The sequence below is a fragment of the Lichenostomus cassidix genome, chromosome 4 (genome assembly GCF_008360975.1).
Source record: "Lichenostomus cassidix isolate B80296 chromosome 4, HeHo_3.0, whole genome shotgun sequence".
In the NCBI taxonomy this organism is placed as follows: Eukaryota; Metazoa; Chordata; class Aves; order Passeriformes; family Meliphagidae; genus Lichenostomus; species Lichenostomus cassidix.
In genome coordinates this window covers 39,169,558-39,185,044 of record NC_139484.1, presented here as the reverse complement: position 1 = coordinate 39,185,044, position 15,487 = coordinate 39,169,558, and the positions used below count along the sequence as shown (strand labels likewise).

The following is a 15,487-nucleotide window of genomic DNA, read 5'->3' as shown; positions in this document are numbered from 1 at the left end:
CTCTACACATTAGTTTCTGTTCCCTGAGATGTGAATATTTCCTACTCTCAAGGGATCCTTCTACCAATTCAAGGCTTATAGAGATCACCTTAAATGATAAAGACCATATCAGGATGCTTGACAAAACCCAAACAAAACCTATTAAGAATATCCAAAATTAAGTATACACTATAATCATATCATACCCACAAACTGACTCCCAAGTATAGTCACAAAGACAAGAGTTTAATGTTGGCAAAAAAAAAGTTTAAGTTAGTGGTATTTTCTTCCTTGCAATAACATACTGGTCATATGAAAGTCACTGAAGAGGTCTGCTTATAGCTTGGAAGACTTTTACAGTTACAGCTGAATTCAAAACCCCTAATTCCAAATGTGTACTGTTAACAGAAAAACTGAAAATGTAAAACCTGGGATAAAGAACAAACTCAGTTGTTAAGATGCTTGCAGATATGAGAGGCCTTTCAATGCCTTTACCGTAACATGAGAAGTTCTTCAGTATCTTCCCCACCACCATTATTTCAGGATTCACAGGGTTCTTTAAAATACTAATGGGGTTAAATTGAAACCAAGCCCCATCTGCTTGTAATGTCTTCTGTGAAAGGTCTGAAGCCACCCTGTTTCAATTATTTGGTTATTCAGTGCAGAAGGTTAAAGATCACAGAAGGTATAACAGCTTTTAATACTCCATTAATATTATAGATTAAAAATTATTGCATAGTCTTATGCATTTCCTAAAACCATGTTCTCTGGAAATGAAACATTTTAATATAAAAGGAGCAACTTTTTAAAACAAATTGTTTTCACTACCTCGATCTCCTATCCTTTTTTGATTTGTCAGTACATTTGTCCATTGTTTTCTCATTGTCTCCTCTGCACTTGGGGCAATACCATTTCCCCTTTGGTTTGTACGTGAGTCCAACACAGGAAAAGTGGAACCACTCGATAGGGCACTGTTCATTGTCACATCCTATCATTTCGCCATAAGACACTTGGTTGCATAAGCAGTAAGTTGGTTCATTGGGATCAATTGCAAATTCTACAGGTGAAACCTCTCTCTCCTGTTTGGCTTTGGAGCGTTTTTTCTTCTTGGAAGATTTTGATCTTTTCTCTTTAGGTGGCTGATCATCGCAGTCATCAATACCGTTTGCTATGTGGCACAGATCGCGGCTTTCGCTGGTGCGCTGGCGACGAGGTCTGCGGGAGGACCTCTCTGGTTGGCAGGACTCCATCTTTGCCTTTTCTAGAGGCTTTTCGTTCTCAGACAGATCTTGAAAACACTGAGAGTGGGTTTCCATTTGACGGGCTCTATTCTCTACCAGTTCTAGCATCTGAGTAACTATTTGAATTTTTTCATCTCCAAGTTCTTGACTGTTGATTAATGCACGCTGAAGATGCTGCTGCAAGCGTTTCTTCTGAACAGGATCGTTTTCTGACTTATATTTTTCATAGACATCATCTATCTCTTTTAACGCTTCTATAAAATAAAGATGATAATAGGAACAATTACACAAGATGGAACATGAAAGAAAAAACAGAAATATATTTCTAACTGATGAGAAATAGTACAAATCTTAATTATCGTATACCCTAGTGGGTTAGATTGAATATATCATTCAAGTTGCATGTGGTCATCATATCAGTGTTTAAGGTCACAAGCTGTTGCAAGAAAAAATTCTCATGTTCTAAGAAAGAGCAAGTTTATTTTAGCCACTGGAAAAAGAAAGGATAACACAAGAAAGGGGACACTATAGTTGTTGAGGCATGGATAATCATGAGCCTCCTTCTATCTGAAACAGGACAAATTTGTCTTAAGAGTCTTTAACACAACAATTCCAAAACTCTGGCCAACAAACCAAAGCAATAGCTTATTTTATCACATAAAGAATCCTGAAATTCATAGAACTGTCATATATCATGATATATAACACTCCAGAATTAGTTTATCCAGGTCCTCTGCCTTCCCCTTATTCATCTCAAGATTTTGCATCACATTTTCAAATAGACATAGTTATAAAAGGAGTATGACAACTGAGGTTACATAAAAGCAAATTTACAATCAGAATGAAAAATCAACTTACACCACTCAAAATTCTCTCCCTAAAACAAAGTACAGCGAGCTGCATTTTAAATCAGGGCTGAACTTTTCAGAATAGGTGACCTTCTCTTTAGCACATCACAGGATATTTTTAAGCAACTAGTAAGTGAGTGGCTCAGTTTGACTTCCAAGCTTTCCATCTTCCAAGTCACGCAAAATAGCTGCATGGGTTGCTGTGAATCTTTCGTTAAATTTAGTTCTAAGAAGTAAAGTTTAATGAACTCAAATAGGAAATCAACAAATGTCTTATAAAGCAGTCTTAGTCTGTACTCTGTTGTTCCATATTGCTGGACTTTAGAATAATATTTTCCAAGCCAATAGTTACACTAAATCTATACACAAAGGACAGGGAAACTCTGAACATAGAAGGAAATAATCAGAAGAACTGACAGTGAAACTTGATGCACAGTGTTAGGCACAGTATTGGTTCACTCAGAATTTACAGATTTTATTTGAACAGGTAAGAGTTTATAAATGGTACTAAACTATTTACTTCTAAAGCCAAAGTTATGCAGTGCAATCTACCTCTTCCTAAAGACCTGCATTTAACAAACTGGCTTTCATTTTAAAAGAATTTGTCTGCACTGTTGTGAAATGATTCAAGCTTATTATCTCAACACCATTCCTAGTGATTTGTTTCACGCTGACATCTTAGAACAGTAGCTTAAGCATGAACAGCTGCTTTTTACTATAAATTCTGAAACCTGTATGACAACAGGAGCCAACTGCATTTTGTTCTGTTCCAGATTTTGACTAAGGTAAGATAATCACTACTCGCCTGTATAGTAACTCAACCTGTATTTTCTCAGTATCAGCAGTCCAACTACCACTAAAACCATAAGCTTTGTTTCCCTGTACCTTCAGCTGCATCACTTGCCTATTGCCCTGACAAGAGAAGAAATAAAATTAAAGAAATCTTACTCTCTGATTCTGAAAAGCATGGAGTAAGTTACTTAGTATGACTGTACAATATTGTACGCTGATTATGTCTTTCTTGTTCAACAGCATACAATCTCCCAGCCAGACTTTTTTTTTTGGAGGCAGGAGTGCACATACAGTTATATAGATTTCCTATATTGGGAATGTCCTACCCAGAACCACTCACACACAATAGCTGTTTGCTCTTTCATGCTGTGACAGAGAACAACATTCATCCTGCATCGGTTATTGCCTGGATGCAGCCTGTGAGGATATGCTGAACTTTACACAGATCAACATCCACTAAAGAGAGCAAAGAAGTTTAGGACTGACAGAGAGGGAAGTTTACCAAACTCCTTGTGAATCCCCAAAGATTAAACAAGGCATTCATACACCCTAACAAACAGCTCTGAAACCCCTCTTAAAAAAAGTACAAACAAAAAACTCCAACCCAAACCAGGGCCAAGTGTTCACTACAGATAATCTGATTAAGTTTGGTGGAGTTAATAAAATCTAAAACGATTTGTTCTCTAAGCACAGGAGTGACTTTTTCCCTCCTCCACAGACCAGCAGTACCTTTTAAATTAGCTCAAATAATATGGCATTGCTTTTAGATTTTCAGACTTGGGTCTAAAATATTTTTATCCCATTTTTAGGGTTTTGAAGATTTTTTGTTGTTTTTTATAGCAGTTGAAGGCTTTGGCTAAAACTAGCAACAAACATCTCCTATGGGCCAGTATTGTATTAGTGGCTGGATGAAAACAGAGGAGATATAGTCTAAATAAAATATTGAATCTATTAAAGCCTGAGGAGTGCTGGCTAGTCACCATGGATCAGGAGGTAAAAGAGCCTCCTAGGCAGTCCAGCCTTGACTAGGAATTCAAAATGCTGCAGGCAAGTCTGTGCCCTTTAAACTTTAAAATCCCAGGAAACTTACAAAAGCCTGTTCTTATGTATCTTCTAGGGTAATTAGAAAGATAATTGAAAGAATCCCTTCACAACAGCTGCCTCCCGAGGTGGCCCTTCAGCGTCTAAGAGACCTTGACGGTCCCCATGGTCCCCTCCTGCCCACGCCGAAAGAGGGAGATGCGTCTCCAGTGCCGACTGCATGGGATCGAATTCCTGCCTCATGGCAGGGGCAGGCCAGCCGCTGCCGGGCACCGATGCGTCCCGCAAACTCGGCGGGGTGCAAGGTCTTTAATCGGCATTGCACTCGCCTTCCGGCGGAGCCGTGCCGCTGGATGAGGCTCAGGGCAACTGCCCGCTCCACAGCCCCCTCCACGAGCCAAGGGAACGCTGCTGGCGCTGAATGTATCCCCGCCCCCACCGTGCGGTCTGCCGTGGGACGGGCGCCGGGCTCCACCGGGACACCGCCTCCCGGCCTCGCACGGCGGGAGGAGCTGCGGGAAGGCCGATTCCCGCGCCCCCACCTCCAGCGGCACCGCCGCCTGTCCGGGCTGCCCGGAGGGGGCGGAACGGGGCGGGAGCAGCACCACACGGCGGAGCCGGGGCCTAGCGCCGGACAGCGCGGCCCCGCCGAGCCCGGGGCGGGGCGGCCTCTCCCGGACCGACCGGACGCCGGGAGCCCGGCGCCCCCGCAGGCTCAGCCCCGCGGGGCCCCGGCAGGGTCCCACCCCGGCCCCGGCTCCTCCCCGCCGGGCGCATGTGCGGCGGGTCGGAGGCCGTCCCCCTTCCCCTCCTTTCCCCGCCGCCCGGTGCCCCGCGGCGGCGCCCACCTTGGCACTGCGTGTCCATCTCCCGCAGCAGCGAGGCGTTGCGCTGGATGTCCAGCGGCAGCGACTCCACGCACTCTAAGTAGTCCTGCACGTAGAGCGAGAGCAGCCGGGCCCGCTCGCCGCCCGGCGCCGCCGGCCCCGCCACCAGCTGTGGCCCCGCCAGCATCATCCCCCCACGCCAGCAGCACATCCGCCGCCGCCGCCGCGCCGCCCGCACCGGGCGCGGGGTCCCTGCGGCGGCCCCGCTCCCTTCTCCTTCTCCTCTTCCTCCTGCCGCCGCCCCTTTGCCCTCGGGCGGCCGCGCCGCGGGGGCCGGTGAGCGCTCGCCGGGCCGAGCCGAGCCGGGCCGGTCCGGCCGCCCCTCCGCGGGGTCCCGCGGGTCGCGCGCCCCTTCCCGCGGCGCCGCCGCCGGAGCAAAACCCCCGCTCGGCGCCCCCGCCCCTGCCCGCCGCGCGCATGCGCGAGGCCCTGCCCTTATAAGGCGCGGCCGGCGGCGCTGCCAGGGGTTCGCATTCTCCCGCCTTCCCCTGGCGCGCGCTCCCATTGGCCCGGCGCGCGGCGAGGGGCGGAAGCGCGCGGGGGGCGGAGCCTCCCTTAAAGGCGCCCGGCGCTGCCGCCGCTTCCGCGCCCGGGCGGAGCCGCGAGCCGCGCGGGGAGCTGCGCGGAGCGGGGACTGCTCCAGCCCGGGGACACCGCGGCGCCCGCGGGGACAGCCCGGGCTGCTCCTGCCCACAGTGAGATTTGGACCTCAGTGGTTTTTAAAGAAGGGCGGTGATGATTTGTGATGAGCTATTACTTAGGGAAGGTGAGTGACATTTTGTCCTGAGAAATCATTTCAAGAGCGTTTAAAATAGGGTGTCAAAGAACTTTGGCCTTTTAAAACCTACTCGCCTACCAGCAAATCTCCAAATTGGACAGAGTATCCTGTCTTTTCCATGCCCGTTGCAGAATTTGTATCAAATGTTGGCCACAACAGTTAAAGTAGGAAACAAAAGTTAAAATACACTTTTTAGCTATATACTTTTTAGCTGTACAATTTTTCCTAGTGGAGGAATGATTTAAAGCAGAAATTTTACATATTAAATGCTAAAATGTTGGGATTTCATCTCCTCTTTCAGACATTTTTCAGATCTTTACTACATGAATAATAATTGGTAAGCATCAGGAAAGGAAAATTAATCTTGTTGAGTCTTGAAACACCCTGAGGAGACCTGTATATTTTGCACTATGTTTCATTTATATTTTAGGCACCTGAAAAAAAATCCAGGGAAAATGCATCTGGTAAATGTAGAAAAAAAAATCAGAGATGATTGAATTCAAGAATAAAATAGAAAAGAAGAAATAAATTCAAATCCCCAGACCCCCTTCTGTCTTACATTCCTACCTGTACTTAAGTAGCCAACACTTAAAGAGCACCCATACTAATCCTGAACGTAGCATTTCAGGATGGCATGGTCTAGAGTAGTGGGTGAGGAGCAGCACAGGCTGCACAGAGAAGTTGTATGATCTTCATCCTTGGACGTTTCTCTAGCCTACCTGGATGAGGCCTGACACAATCTGATCTGGCTGTGAAGCTGGCTCTGCTTTGGTGGCCTCCAGAGGATCCCATCCAGGCTCCATTTTTCTTGTGCTTTTCTCTGTGTGGTCTATGCCAAATAGCTCCATGGATAGTCCTACAGGAAAATTAACATCTCACATGATGGCAGTCTGCAAGCATTATTTTCTTAAGACTCTAGTTCACAGAACTATTGAAATATTCCTAAATTCCAAGTCATGCAGCTGCTAAGCAGGTGTTCTACATAGCAGGGATTTTCATATGTCTATGTCCAAGCTGTTGAGTAACTGTAGCTGCAGTCAGTCAGCTTTGCCCAAGTCAACAATGTGTTGGCAAGTTCATAAAAATGAATGAAAACAAAGTTGTAGGCAGTAGTTTCAAAACATCCTTCATTACACTGATGTCACTCTGGCCAAAAAAACCAGGAAGTCTGTAATTCTATGTGTTCATGTTCTCAAGAGGGCACCTTCATCTTAAAATTTATTACATCTGTAAAGCCAAATGCTTTTTTTTTTTGCATTGTTACAGCTTGGGTTAATGAAGCCTCATGTCATTTTTTGCTACTTGTATCATTTTTGCACAAATACACTTAGAAAGTGGCAATAACCTGGTTACCTTGGCTTCCATCAGCAGCAGCTCACTGAAACTTGATTGTGTAGCATTCATTGCTGTCACTTCTGAGTAACTGGAGTAACTGTAGAGGGGTTGTGTTTCTGCTTATAGTGAGTTTGAATGGGTGTAACATTCTGCCATCTCATGAAGAAATGAAGCTGAGAAATAAGAGATTCCCCTACAGCGCAGAAAAAAACAAAGCAAAAATGTTAATTCAAAATTAACATGTTATTTAAAATTAAATGTTAATTACTATTAAATATTAATTTAAACCCAACATTTTGGCATAACTTTAATTTTTCTCACAAGAAACTGTGCATGCACTGTCAGTAAAGAAATAGCCAAGAAAATAATTTTAGAATAACTCATAACATTTTTTACAGGTGGTTTCTGTGCTAGAAGCTTGCTGTTTGTCACTATGGGGGAAGCAGTATCTAAGGTATAGCAGAGAACAGCTAATGATTTCTGAATTCAAGTGTTGTCTGCTGCTTTCAAACACTAAAATAAAGATTTAAATTTTGAGTAACCTTTAGAATGCAGCAGTGGCATTGGACAAAATTTCCCTAGGAAAAGGAAGCCTTAGCTTGCTACATGTTTGAAGCCTCAGGGAAAAAAAGCAGGCTGAATTCTCTGCTTTGCTCGTGCCTCTAAATGGCTAGGAGCAAGCCCAGAAGAATTTTGATGTACTGGATTCAAGTTTCCAGGTTGATAGATAGCTCTGATACCCAACTATGTCCCTTCTTTCACTGTCTGCATGTGAAAATAATCTGGAGATAGGAAGAGGTATGGTAGAGCAAACCTTGCTATTTGTAGAGACAGACAGGCAGAATAATCATACATTTCCACCAAACCTCTCTGCTAAGTGGAAAATTGTCAGCTTGAGGTTGACATGCACAGGGATGTGATAGTAGGGTGTATTCCATCAAGCTCATCTCATTAGTTGTCTTCCAAGTGTAAGTAATACACAGAGGTCCTATATCCAGTTTATTTAGATCTATTTATATATCTCTAAACTAATCCAAGTTTTTATGAAGAACAGGTCCCAACAGTTTTTGTTTCTGTATAATTTCCCACTATGTTTTTTAAAAGTCCCAATTTTTTGTGAAAGATGATTTCATTATATTACAGATTTTACTATGATAAAAATATTTCTGGAGATTTAATCCATGTCTTGTTTTCCCCAATTGAAGTTTTGCCTCTCATCTTTCATAATCCTGATTTTGCATCCTCAAATCACAGATGATTCCTGTCCTGTTTCACCTAATAATACACAATTTTGTTAGGGTTTTTTTGTTTTGTTTTGGGGGTTTTGGGGGGGTTTTTTGGGGTGGTTGTGGCATTTTGTTTTGGTTGGTTGGGTTGGGTTTTTTGTGGTTTTTTGATTGGTTTTGTTTGTTTGGCTTGGTTTGGATTTTGTTTGGTTTGCATGTTTTGTTTAGTTAGCTTTGTTTGGTTGGTTTTTTTATTGCTTTCCATTGATAAACCAGGAAGTGCTTCAGGCTGTGGAAAAAGTAGTATTATTGATGAGGGCAAGGCCATACAGGGCTGTAATTGTGAAAGACCTACTTAGCATTTAAAAGAAATGCTCAAAGAATGATAACAAACTGCTTCTTTAAAGTAAAAGAACTGATCTTTTATTATATATATTTCTTGTCAGAAATGACCTCTGGCTTGCATGGGATGAAAAGGATGAAGAATTATCTGATATACCAAAAAATAAACACAAATTTAAAAAAGAATGAGTACAAGTCAGATGGGCTTTTTGAAGAGTCAGCTGAAGCAAGCTATAGGCCATAGCTGAGTTTTGTACAGGTGATATTCTGGGAAGAGGCTATCCTTGCCCGAGCTACAGAGGTACTAGCAGGTTTGACCAGGTAAGCTGTTCTCACAAGCTTCTCTAACATCAGGTCATCAAAAAAATATACTTCCCTGTAATGCCAGACATCATTGCTTTTGGTTTTCCTTAAATATTTGGCTAGATTCATCTGGTGGAATACAAATCATATGAACACATATGAATACCAATATTACTGTTTTTCTCTTTAATTTACACAAGTGTAGAATACCTAAAAATAAGACACAGGCTGACATCAGATCATTTCAGTAACATTATAAACTAAACAGATTTCCTGAAAATACTGGCATGTGCTTTTTCCCCTGTTAGCTTAATCCTCAACTGTACCAAAAAGAGCTTTCTAGCACCAAGTAACAAATATCCCACACTTACCAGGAGATATATGTTCTTTCTCATCCACAACATCTACTCAAAAACGAGAGATGTCCCTGTTTTCTGCCAATATGCTCTTAAAGAAAAATCTCTTCCTGAACCCAACTTAGTAATCAATTAACTTGTACTAACACCAGGAAGAGGGCAGCCACAATATCCTGCTCAAATTTTTTCTTTAAGTAGATATGTTCCATTTATTTCACCATGAGCAGACTGAAAAATGGAGTAAAAAGTGCAGAGTAAGTTTACTCTGTGCTTTGTTTTGTAATAACTATTTATCTACTTTTTACAGTTCTTCCCATTCAGTTTCCGTACTCAAATGCCATGGCTATACCCAAAAGTGTTTTGGGAAATTGGTAGGCCCAAGGCAGGACTTGTTAAGGAATTCACATATATATGACTTCACTGCTTTCATCAGAGCATACTGACACATTGTCACTTTGTTTTGAGTAGAACCACACTGCTCCTTTTTGAGGCTATCAGCTCTGTTTGGAATACCCTGTGGAAATCAGTAGGAGAAGGACAACAGCAGCTTCTCGCTGGTGCTATGGAGCATGCTTGGCTGGCACAGGAACTGCAGCTCCTTAGAGGAGGGGGACACTGCTGATCAGCTGAGGGGCAGCATCTGGCCACTGCAATGATAGCACCACATGGATGATTTCTTGTCATTGAACGCATGGATCTGTCCACTGGTGTTTGAAATAATACTTCCCTGTCTTCCTCTCCAGGAGACTGCTTTCAGACAGTAACTCTTCTTCCTCATCTACTGTTACAAAACAAAAATGAGCTGTGGATTTGGTTTCTAGTTCTAGAACCAATCACCATGCAAAAAACCTCAGGAAGCATGCAGATGATGTTTAGGGAAGCCAAGTTAGAAATGGTAACAAGGTAATCTTAACCCAAACTCAGCAGCCATCTTTCTTGGCTTACCTCAGCCCTCTGATCCTCTTTCATTCTAGTAAATGGAAGAATCCACCCGAATTTAAGGGAAAAGAACCAAGACCCTTTTGCTCACAATAAAGAAAGGATTTTTTGTGTGTTGTTACTTGAGCTACACACTGACATGGATGCTGCATTTCTATGATTCTGTTGCTCATGTGAAAAACACATTCTTGCTTCTTCCTTTTGTGAGGAACAAACATACACAAGTGCACCTTTGTAATCAAGATTATGAAATGAGGGCAGGCAGTGCACCTGCAGGAAGTTTCAGTAGGTGATGGTTTAAGACATTCTTACTACTCTCCCATATGCAGATGTTAATTTTTCTTTCCAGCTCAAGAAATAAAGGTGGGAGTCACCCAGCTAAATATGTCGAATTAGAAAGAATCTTAGTATAAATAGGTCTTGCTCTAAAAATGTCTTCATTGACTGTAAGGGGAGCCCATGTCTCTTGTCACAGATGTCAGTGAAATGAATTCCACTCTATGCAAAAATGGGGTAATTACATGCCTATGATTACCATTTATGAATTTCAGAGTTCCCCTGAAAATTTGGACAGAGTTTTGGCATACGTCATTAAAACTCTGCAATGAACAGGAGGAAGCCTCATTTTATTTCCCTCCTAGTGCAGATTTTTTTTTTCTCCTTTAGAAGCTGCTTATCCAAACCTAGAACAAATGATTAATTTCTAGTGCAACTGAAAAGTCACCACAAATAGCACCAGAGAGTAATTTCGTATCTTCAAAATAACCCGGTAGCACCAAGCCACCCACATTACAGACTTCTTAGGGGTGCTGCTGCTATGCAAATTTTTTTGTGCCATCACTTACTCCAAGTTACCAAAAAGTAGTATAATCCATTACTAATAGGATATGACAATGTACAGGGTTTTGTTCCAAGAACTGACAGAGTTTACAGTTGCTTTATTATTCAGCTGTAATTGTGAGAAAAATTAATGGTTAAACAAAATTAATAGATTCCTGCCTCTCAAACGTCCTCTTTCCCAAAATAATTAAGAGAAATGTGGCATTTACTCCAAACTAAAGAAGGATTTAGGCTGGAAGGCTGTTGTCAAAATATAGGCAGTGTCTGACTGAACAGTTTGTCTCTTAGACTGCAGTTAAAATCACAGAATAAAAAACAGGTGAGGCTGGAAGGGAACACAGAGAGTCATCTGGTCCAATTTCCCTGCTCAGGCTGGGTCCCCTACAGCACATTGCACAGGTTGTGCCCAGACAGATTTTGAACCTCTCCAGAGATGGTGACTCCACAACTTCTCTGGGCAATCTGTTCCTGTGCTTGGTTACCTGCATAGTAAAGAAGTTCTTCCTCATATTCAAGTGGAACTTCCTATGTATCAATTTCTGCATGTTGCCTCTTGTCCTATTGCTTGGTAACCACCCAGAAGAGCCTGGCTCCATCCTCTTGACACCCTTCCTTTGGATGCTTATAGACATTGGTAAGATGTCCCAGCTGTCTCTTCTCCAGGCTAAACACCAGAAGATTTGAAATGTAAAATGTAAAACGTCAGAAGATTTAGAAAATACATTGGTTATATCAGCTTTCTTACTGGTAACAAAATATCTTTTGCCCAATGTGATTTATCTCTGACATTCATATTTAAAAGAAGTCCTTTTGCAGCCCACTTGGGCCTAATAATTAATGTTACTTGACCAGCAGTGGCAATGAAAACTTTAAAGGGCTGCAGGCTCAGATGCTGGAGCTGTACAATGCTTTTTTAGTTTCAGGAATGTTACTAGAGGAGGAAAATACATAGCTGGTAACCACTGTTAACTCAATCTTCCATTACTTTAGGAATGGGCAGTTGTGCTCAGAGATTATCACAGATCATTTTCACCATTAGCCTGCAACATATTTGAAACTGTTACCAGGTATCAACATAAAACCTGTTTTCCTAAATGCTAGTCTGGGAGTGAGTGTTAATTAATCTCAGACTAAAACTTGATACTTCCTGACAGCAGATTTAATGACAGCATTTTCTTAAAAATGCTTAACCTACCTAATAGCAGTGGCAGTGGCAACTAACAGAACCATCTAGAAGGCACACACACAAACACAGTTCAATTGTTACCTGGACAAAGAGTGTAGCATATAACACATTATGCAAAAACATTGCAAAAATTAATATCTAGCTGAAGGAAAAGCTTAAAAAATACAGATATTGCTTTTATTTCCTCTGTATTTTGCAATTTACAAGCTAGTGGACAGATGTGCCTAGAGAGAGAGAGAGCATCAAAATTCTTTCAATGCGTGCTTTTTTCCCTCAGTCTCTGGGCCACTAGACCGTGTCATGTCAGTTTAGTTTAACCTATAGGCAAAAGAAGTTTGGTGTTTGATGTAGTCTCTCCTTCTAACAAATTTGAAGACTGATATTTACCATAAACTACAAATGAGAGCATTTTCTTCACACTTGCACAGAACCAGTTCAAATCTTTAAGATGCTATAGTGCAATTTTAGGGCCAAAAAAGAAAAACAAGCACACATCAGTCACTGCACAAGTTTCAGCTTTCTCCAGAAGCTTGGCTGTGGTCTTCAGCCTGTACAGCAGGTGCTTCACAGAGCTTTAGATATATCCTTTTAGTAGATGAAACTAGGACACTGGGATTTCATCACAGTTTCTCAGCCAAAAAAACAAGACTTCATAGAGCTGTGCCCTAGTTTAGTTGTTTCTTTGGGGATGGGTTCTTTGATAGCATTTTAATTTGAAATCTCTCTTTTCCCATGTACAAAGGTGATCACATGCAGGATCACAGGAGAAAAGAAAGACACTTGAGTAGTTCAAGTGGCTAAGACAGCAACCAAAATAACAGCTCAAGCCAGGTGGTTTCTGAGCTCCTTGTGCACCCTTTCAGGGCTCTCATGTGAGGCAGTCAGAGCTGCCACCACCAGTTCTGCAGAGGTGCTCCCCACTCTGCATGCTGATCTCCTCTGCCTAGTGTGGGCTCTGGCATGGCTGGAAAGGGGTGATAGAACCATGAAGATATTGCTGGAAGAGGAATAGCAGGTGTTGGAAGTTAACAGGGTTTGCAAAGTGCGCTGTGCCTGCCTATAGGTTACATGTCTGAGGCTCAACCAAAGAGAAAGACACTGCTATTTTAGCAGACCTGGGCTCACCACAGGAACTTCATAAATACCAAGACAGCATGAACCATTAGGAAGCATTGTCTCTGAGCTGCTTGGGAGCTTTTTGGGTAAAGTAACAAAGGTAATTTGTTACCTTTGTTACCTTGTTTTTGGGTAAAGTAACAAAGGTAATTTGTTACCATTTATTTTGGGTCTGAGATGCCCGAGCTTTATGTCATTTTGGGAATCTCTGCCAGTGTTTTTCTGTCGTGTTTCATACCCAGACATGACTGTAGGGCAGCAGAGGGCTTTGTTCCACAGTCGAGCAAGATGATGTGCTATTTGCTTGACATAATAGAGGCAAGAGTGGCACTGCCTATGAAATTAGTTCAGTTTATTAGCAGAGCAGCAACATCTTACAGAGTACGTGGGAGTTTAAGCATGAAAACCTGATTAAAGTGAGCAGATAACACTGGTGGCACGCACTGGCCTTCTCTGCAGAGCAGGTGGAGCAGGGGATCCCGGGGGTAGGTGCACCCCACACAGCACAGCCTGGGTAAGTGGCTGCTGTGCTGGAACAGTGTGGTTTGTACTCGGTGCTGTGGCAGCGTTTGTGCCGACGCTAGATACCCACCGAACACTCCTGTGCTAGTGTTTGACTTCTGCCTGGTGCAAGTGCCCGTGGCAGAGTACTTCCATCTCGCCTCTTGCTGCTTTCTGCAGCAGGGAAGGAGGGAAAGCTTTTTCAGGCAGTTAAGTGCTCCACCCAGAGTGCCTCCCCAGCTGAGGGAAGTGTGCTCAGGTTGGAGAACAGAAGGAATTTCTTCACAGAAGGGGCTGCGAAACATTGGAATGCGCTGCCCAGGGAGCTGGTGCAGTCACCGTCCCTGGAGGTGTTTAAGGAAAGACTGGACGTGGCACTTAGTGCCGTGGTCTAGTTGACAAGACGGTGTTCGGTCAAAGGTTGGACTTGATGATCTCAAAGGTCTTTTCCAACCTAAATGGCTCTGTGCGCCAGGAAGCACCTGAAGCCCAGAGGGTGTGAGCAGCAGGGCAGTGCGGCACCGCTTGTCCTGCACGCCGCTGCCGAGGAGCTTTGCTGTGCCCGCGCAGGGGGCTGTGCTGCGCCGGGAAGGCACTGCCCAGCCGTGAGCTGCACGGCGGGATGCGCAGCTGGGGAGCCGCCGGCCGGCAAAAGGGGATGGCCTGAGAGTGAGCCCCGTTCTGTTAGCGCGCTTGCCGCGCTACCTGCGTGTCTGTGGCCGTGACGAGAGCCCGCCCCGCCCTCACCCGCTCAGCCCGAGGGCGTCTCGGCGGAGGGAGGCGTGAGGCGGCGGCGGGCGAGGGCGCGGCAACGCCCGGCACTCTCTGCCGGCGGTCCGGGGACTTTCCCCTAGGCGGGCGCGGGGCCCATGAGGAACCAGCGTCCTCCGTGCGTGGCCTAGCGAGCAGGTCTTCAGAACATCCCGGCATGCTACGCTCGCTGTTGTCGCAATATAAAACGCGGCACATGGGACAACCTCAAGGGCAGGGTGAGTACCTTCGGAGTATTGCGTTAGGGCTCTGCTGGTCTCCGCAGGCGATGCACAGCGGGCAGGCAGCCTGGCCGCCCCCCTGAGAGGCGCGGCGGCCCCGGACAGGCGCGGAAGGCGGCGGCGGAGGGCCGGAGCGGCGCCGGGAACACGCTATGCAAATGAGCGGATCAGCCCCGCCCCGAGCCGGCGGGCCCGCCAGCCCCGCCTTGTGGCCGCCGCTGAGGCCTGCCCAGCGCCCCGGCTGAACGGCGAGCGGCGGGACAGAGCCGCACGGTGCGCCTGCGAGCTGCCAGCTGCCAGCTGCAGCCAGCGGCCGGCTGTCCGCAGGGCCCGGCGGTACGTGCTTAAGCCGTGCTAGCAGCCCCCAGAGGAAACGGGAGTCACTGCTGATGGCTGCGATTTCCTGTACTTCCGCAGAAAAAAACGGGGTCAGTTTTTCTTTCGGTTGGTTGGTTTGCTTTGTCCCTCTGAGACAACTCTGCACACCTACAGTGTAAGTGCAAGGTCTTCTCGCCGGCCCTCGCCAGCAGGGGCTGATAGTTAAAGACCAGCATCCCAGTCGCTAGAGACCAGGACAGTACCTGGAGGGGAGACACAGAGGTTTTAGAACTGACAGGACTCACAAACACTTCTTGTCACAGCCAGTTCTTTGAACTTCTTTCTTTCTTCCTCTAGGGCTAATGCAATATTAATAATTTATCATTCAAATAATGCTTATACACTTGTATGTTAGAATCCTCATTGAGTTCCTTTCCATGCAGAATGTGAAATAAAAATAACACGCT

At 44.7% G+C, this 15,487-nt stretch overlaps 1 protein-coding gene, 2 long non-coding RNA genes and 1 other non-coding gene across 5 annotated transcripts; 1 reads left to right on the top strand and 3 right to left on the bottom strand.

Moving 5' to 3' along the window:
* Positions 1-204: 204 nt before the first annotated feature.
* On the bottom strand, positions 205-5,293 carry ING2 (inhibitor of growth family member 2). The gene is made up of 2 exons (XM_085058740.1): positions 4,750-5,293; positions 205-1,474 (listed from the first exon to the last, which is right to left on the bottom strand). The coding sequence occupies exons 1-2, from the start codon at positions 5,291-5,293 to the stop codon at positions 804-806; spliced, it is 1,215 nt and encodes a 404-aa protein (XP_084914866.1). The 3' UTR covers positions 205-803.
* Positions 5,294-5,337: 44 nt separating this feature from the next.
* Positions 5,338-10,450, top strand: LOC146438282 (uncharacterized). 2 transcript variants are annotated; one of them, XR_014851729.1, is made up of 4 exons: positions 5,338-5,554; positions 7,300-7,355; positions 8,574-8,790; positions 9,597-10,450. It is a non-coding gene; the product is annotated as an uncharacterized LOC146438282 (long non-coding RNA). The 2 variants fall into 2 exon arrangements; XR_014851728.1 differs by lacking the exon at positions 7,300-7,355.
* Positions 10,451-10,970: 520 nt separating this feature from the next.
* LOC146438280 (uncharacterized) lies at positions 10,971-14,843 on the bottom strand. Its single transcript, XR_014851727.1, has 2 exons — positions 13,802-14,843; positions 10,971-11,947 (listed from the first exon to the last, which is right to left on the bottom strand). It is a non-coding gene; the product is annotated as an uncharacterized LOC146438280 (long non-coding RNA).
* Positions 14,368-14,634, bottom strand: LOC146438281 (RNase MRP). Its single transcript, XR_014852134.1, has one exon.
* Positions 14,844-15,487: the final 644 nt, after the last annotated feature.

Excerpts from the sequence above, each read along its gene's own strand:
- ING2 (XM_085058740.1), bottom strand. The coding sequence starts at position 5,293 with ATGGGAGCGCGCGCCAGGGGAAGGCGGGAGAATGCGAACCCCTGGCAG. Across the intron at positions 1,475-4,749 it reads GATGGACACGCAGTGCCAAG|AAGCGTTAAAAGAGATAGAT; the intron begins GTGGGCGCCGCC and ends TTTATTTTATAG.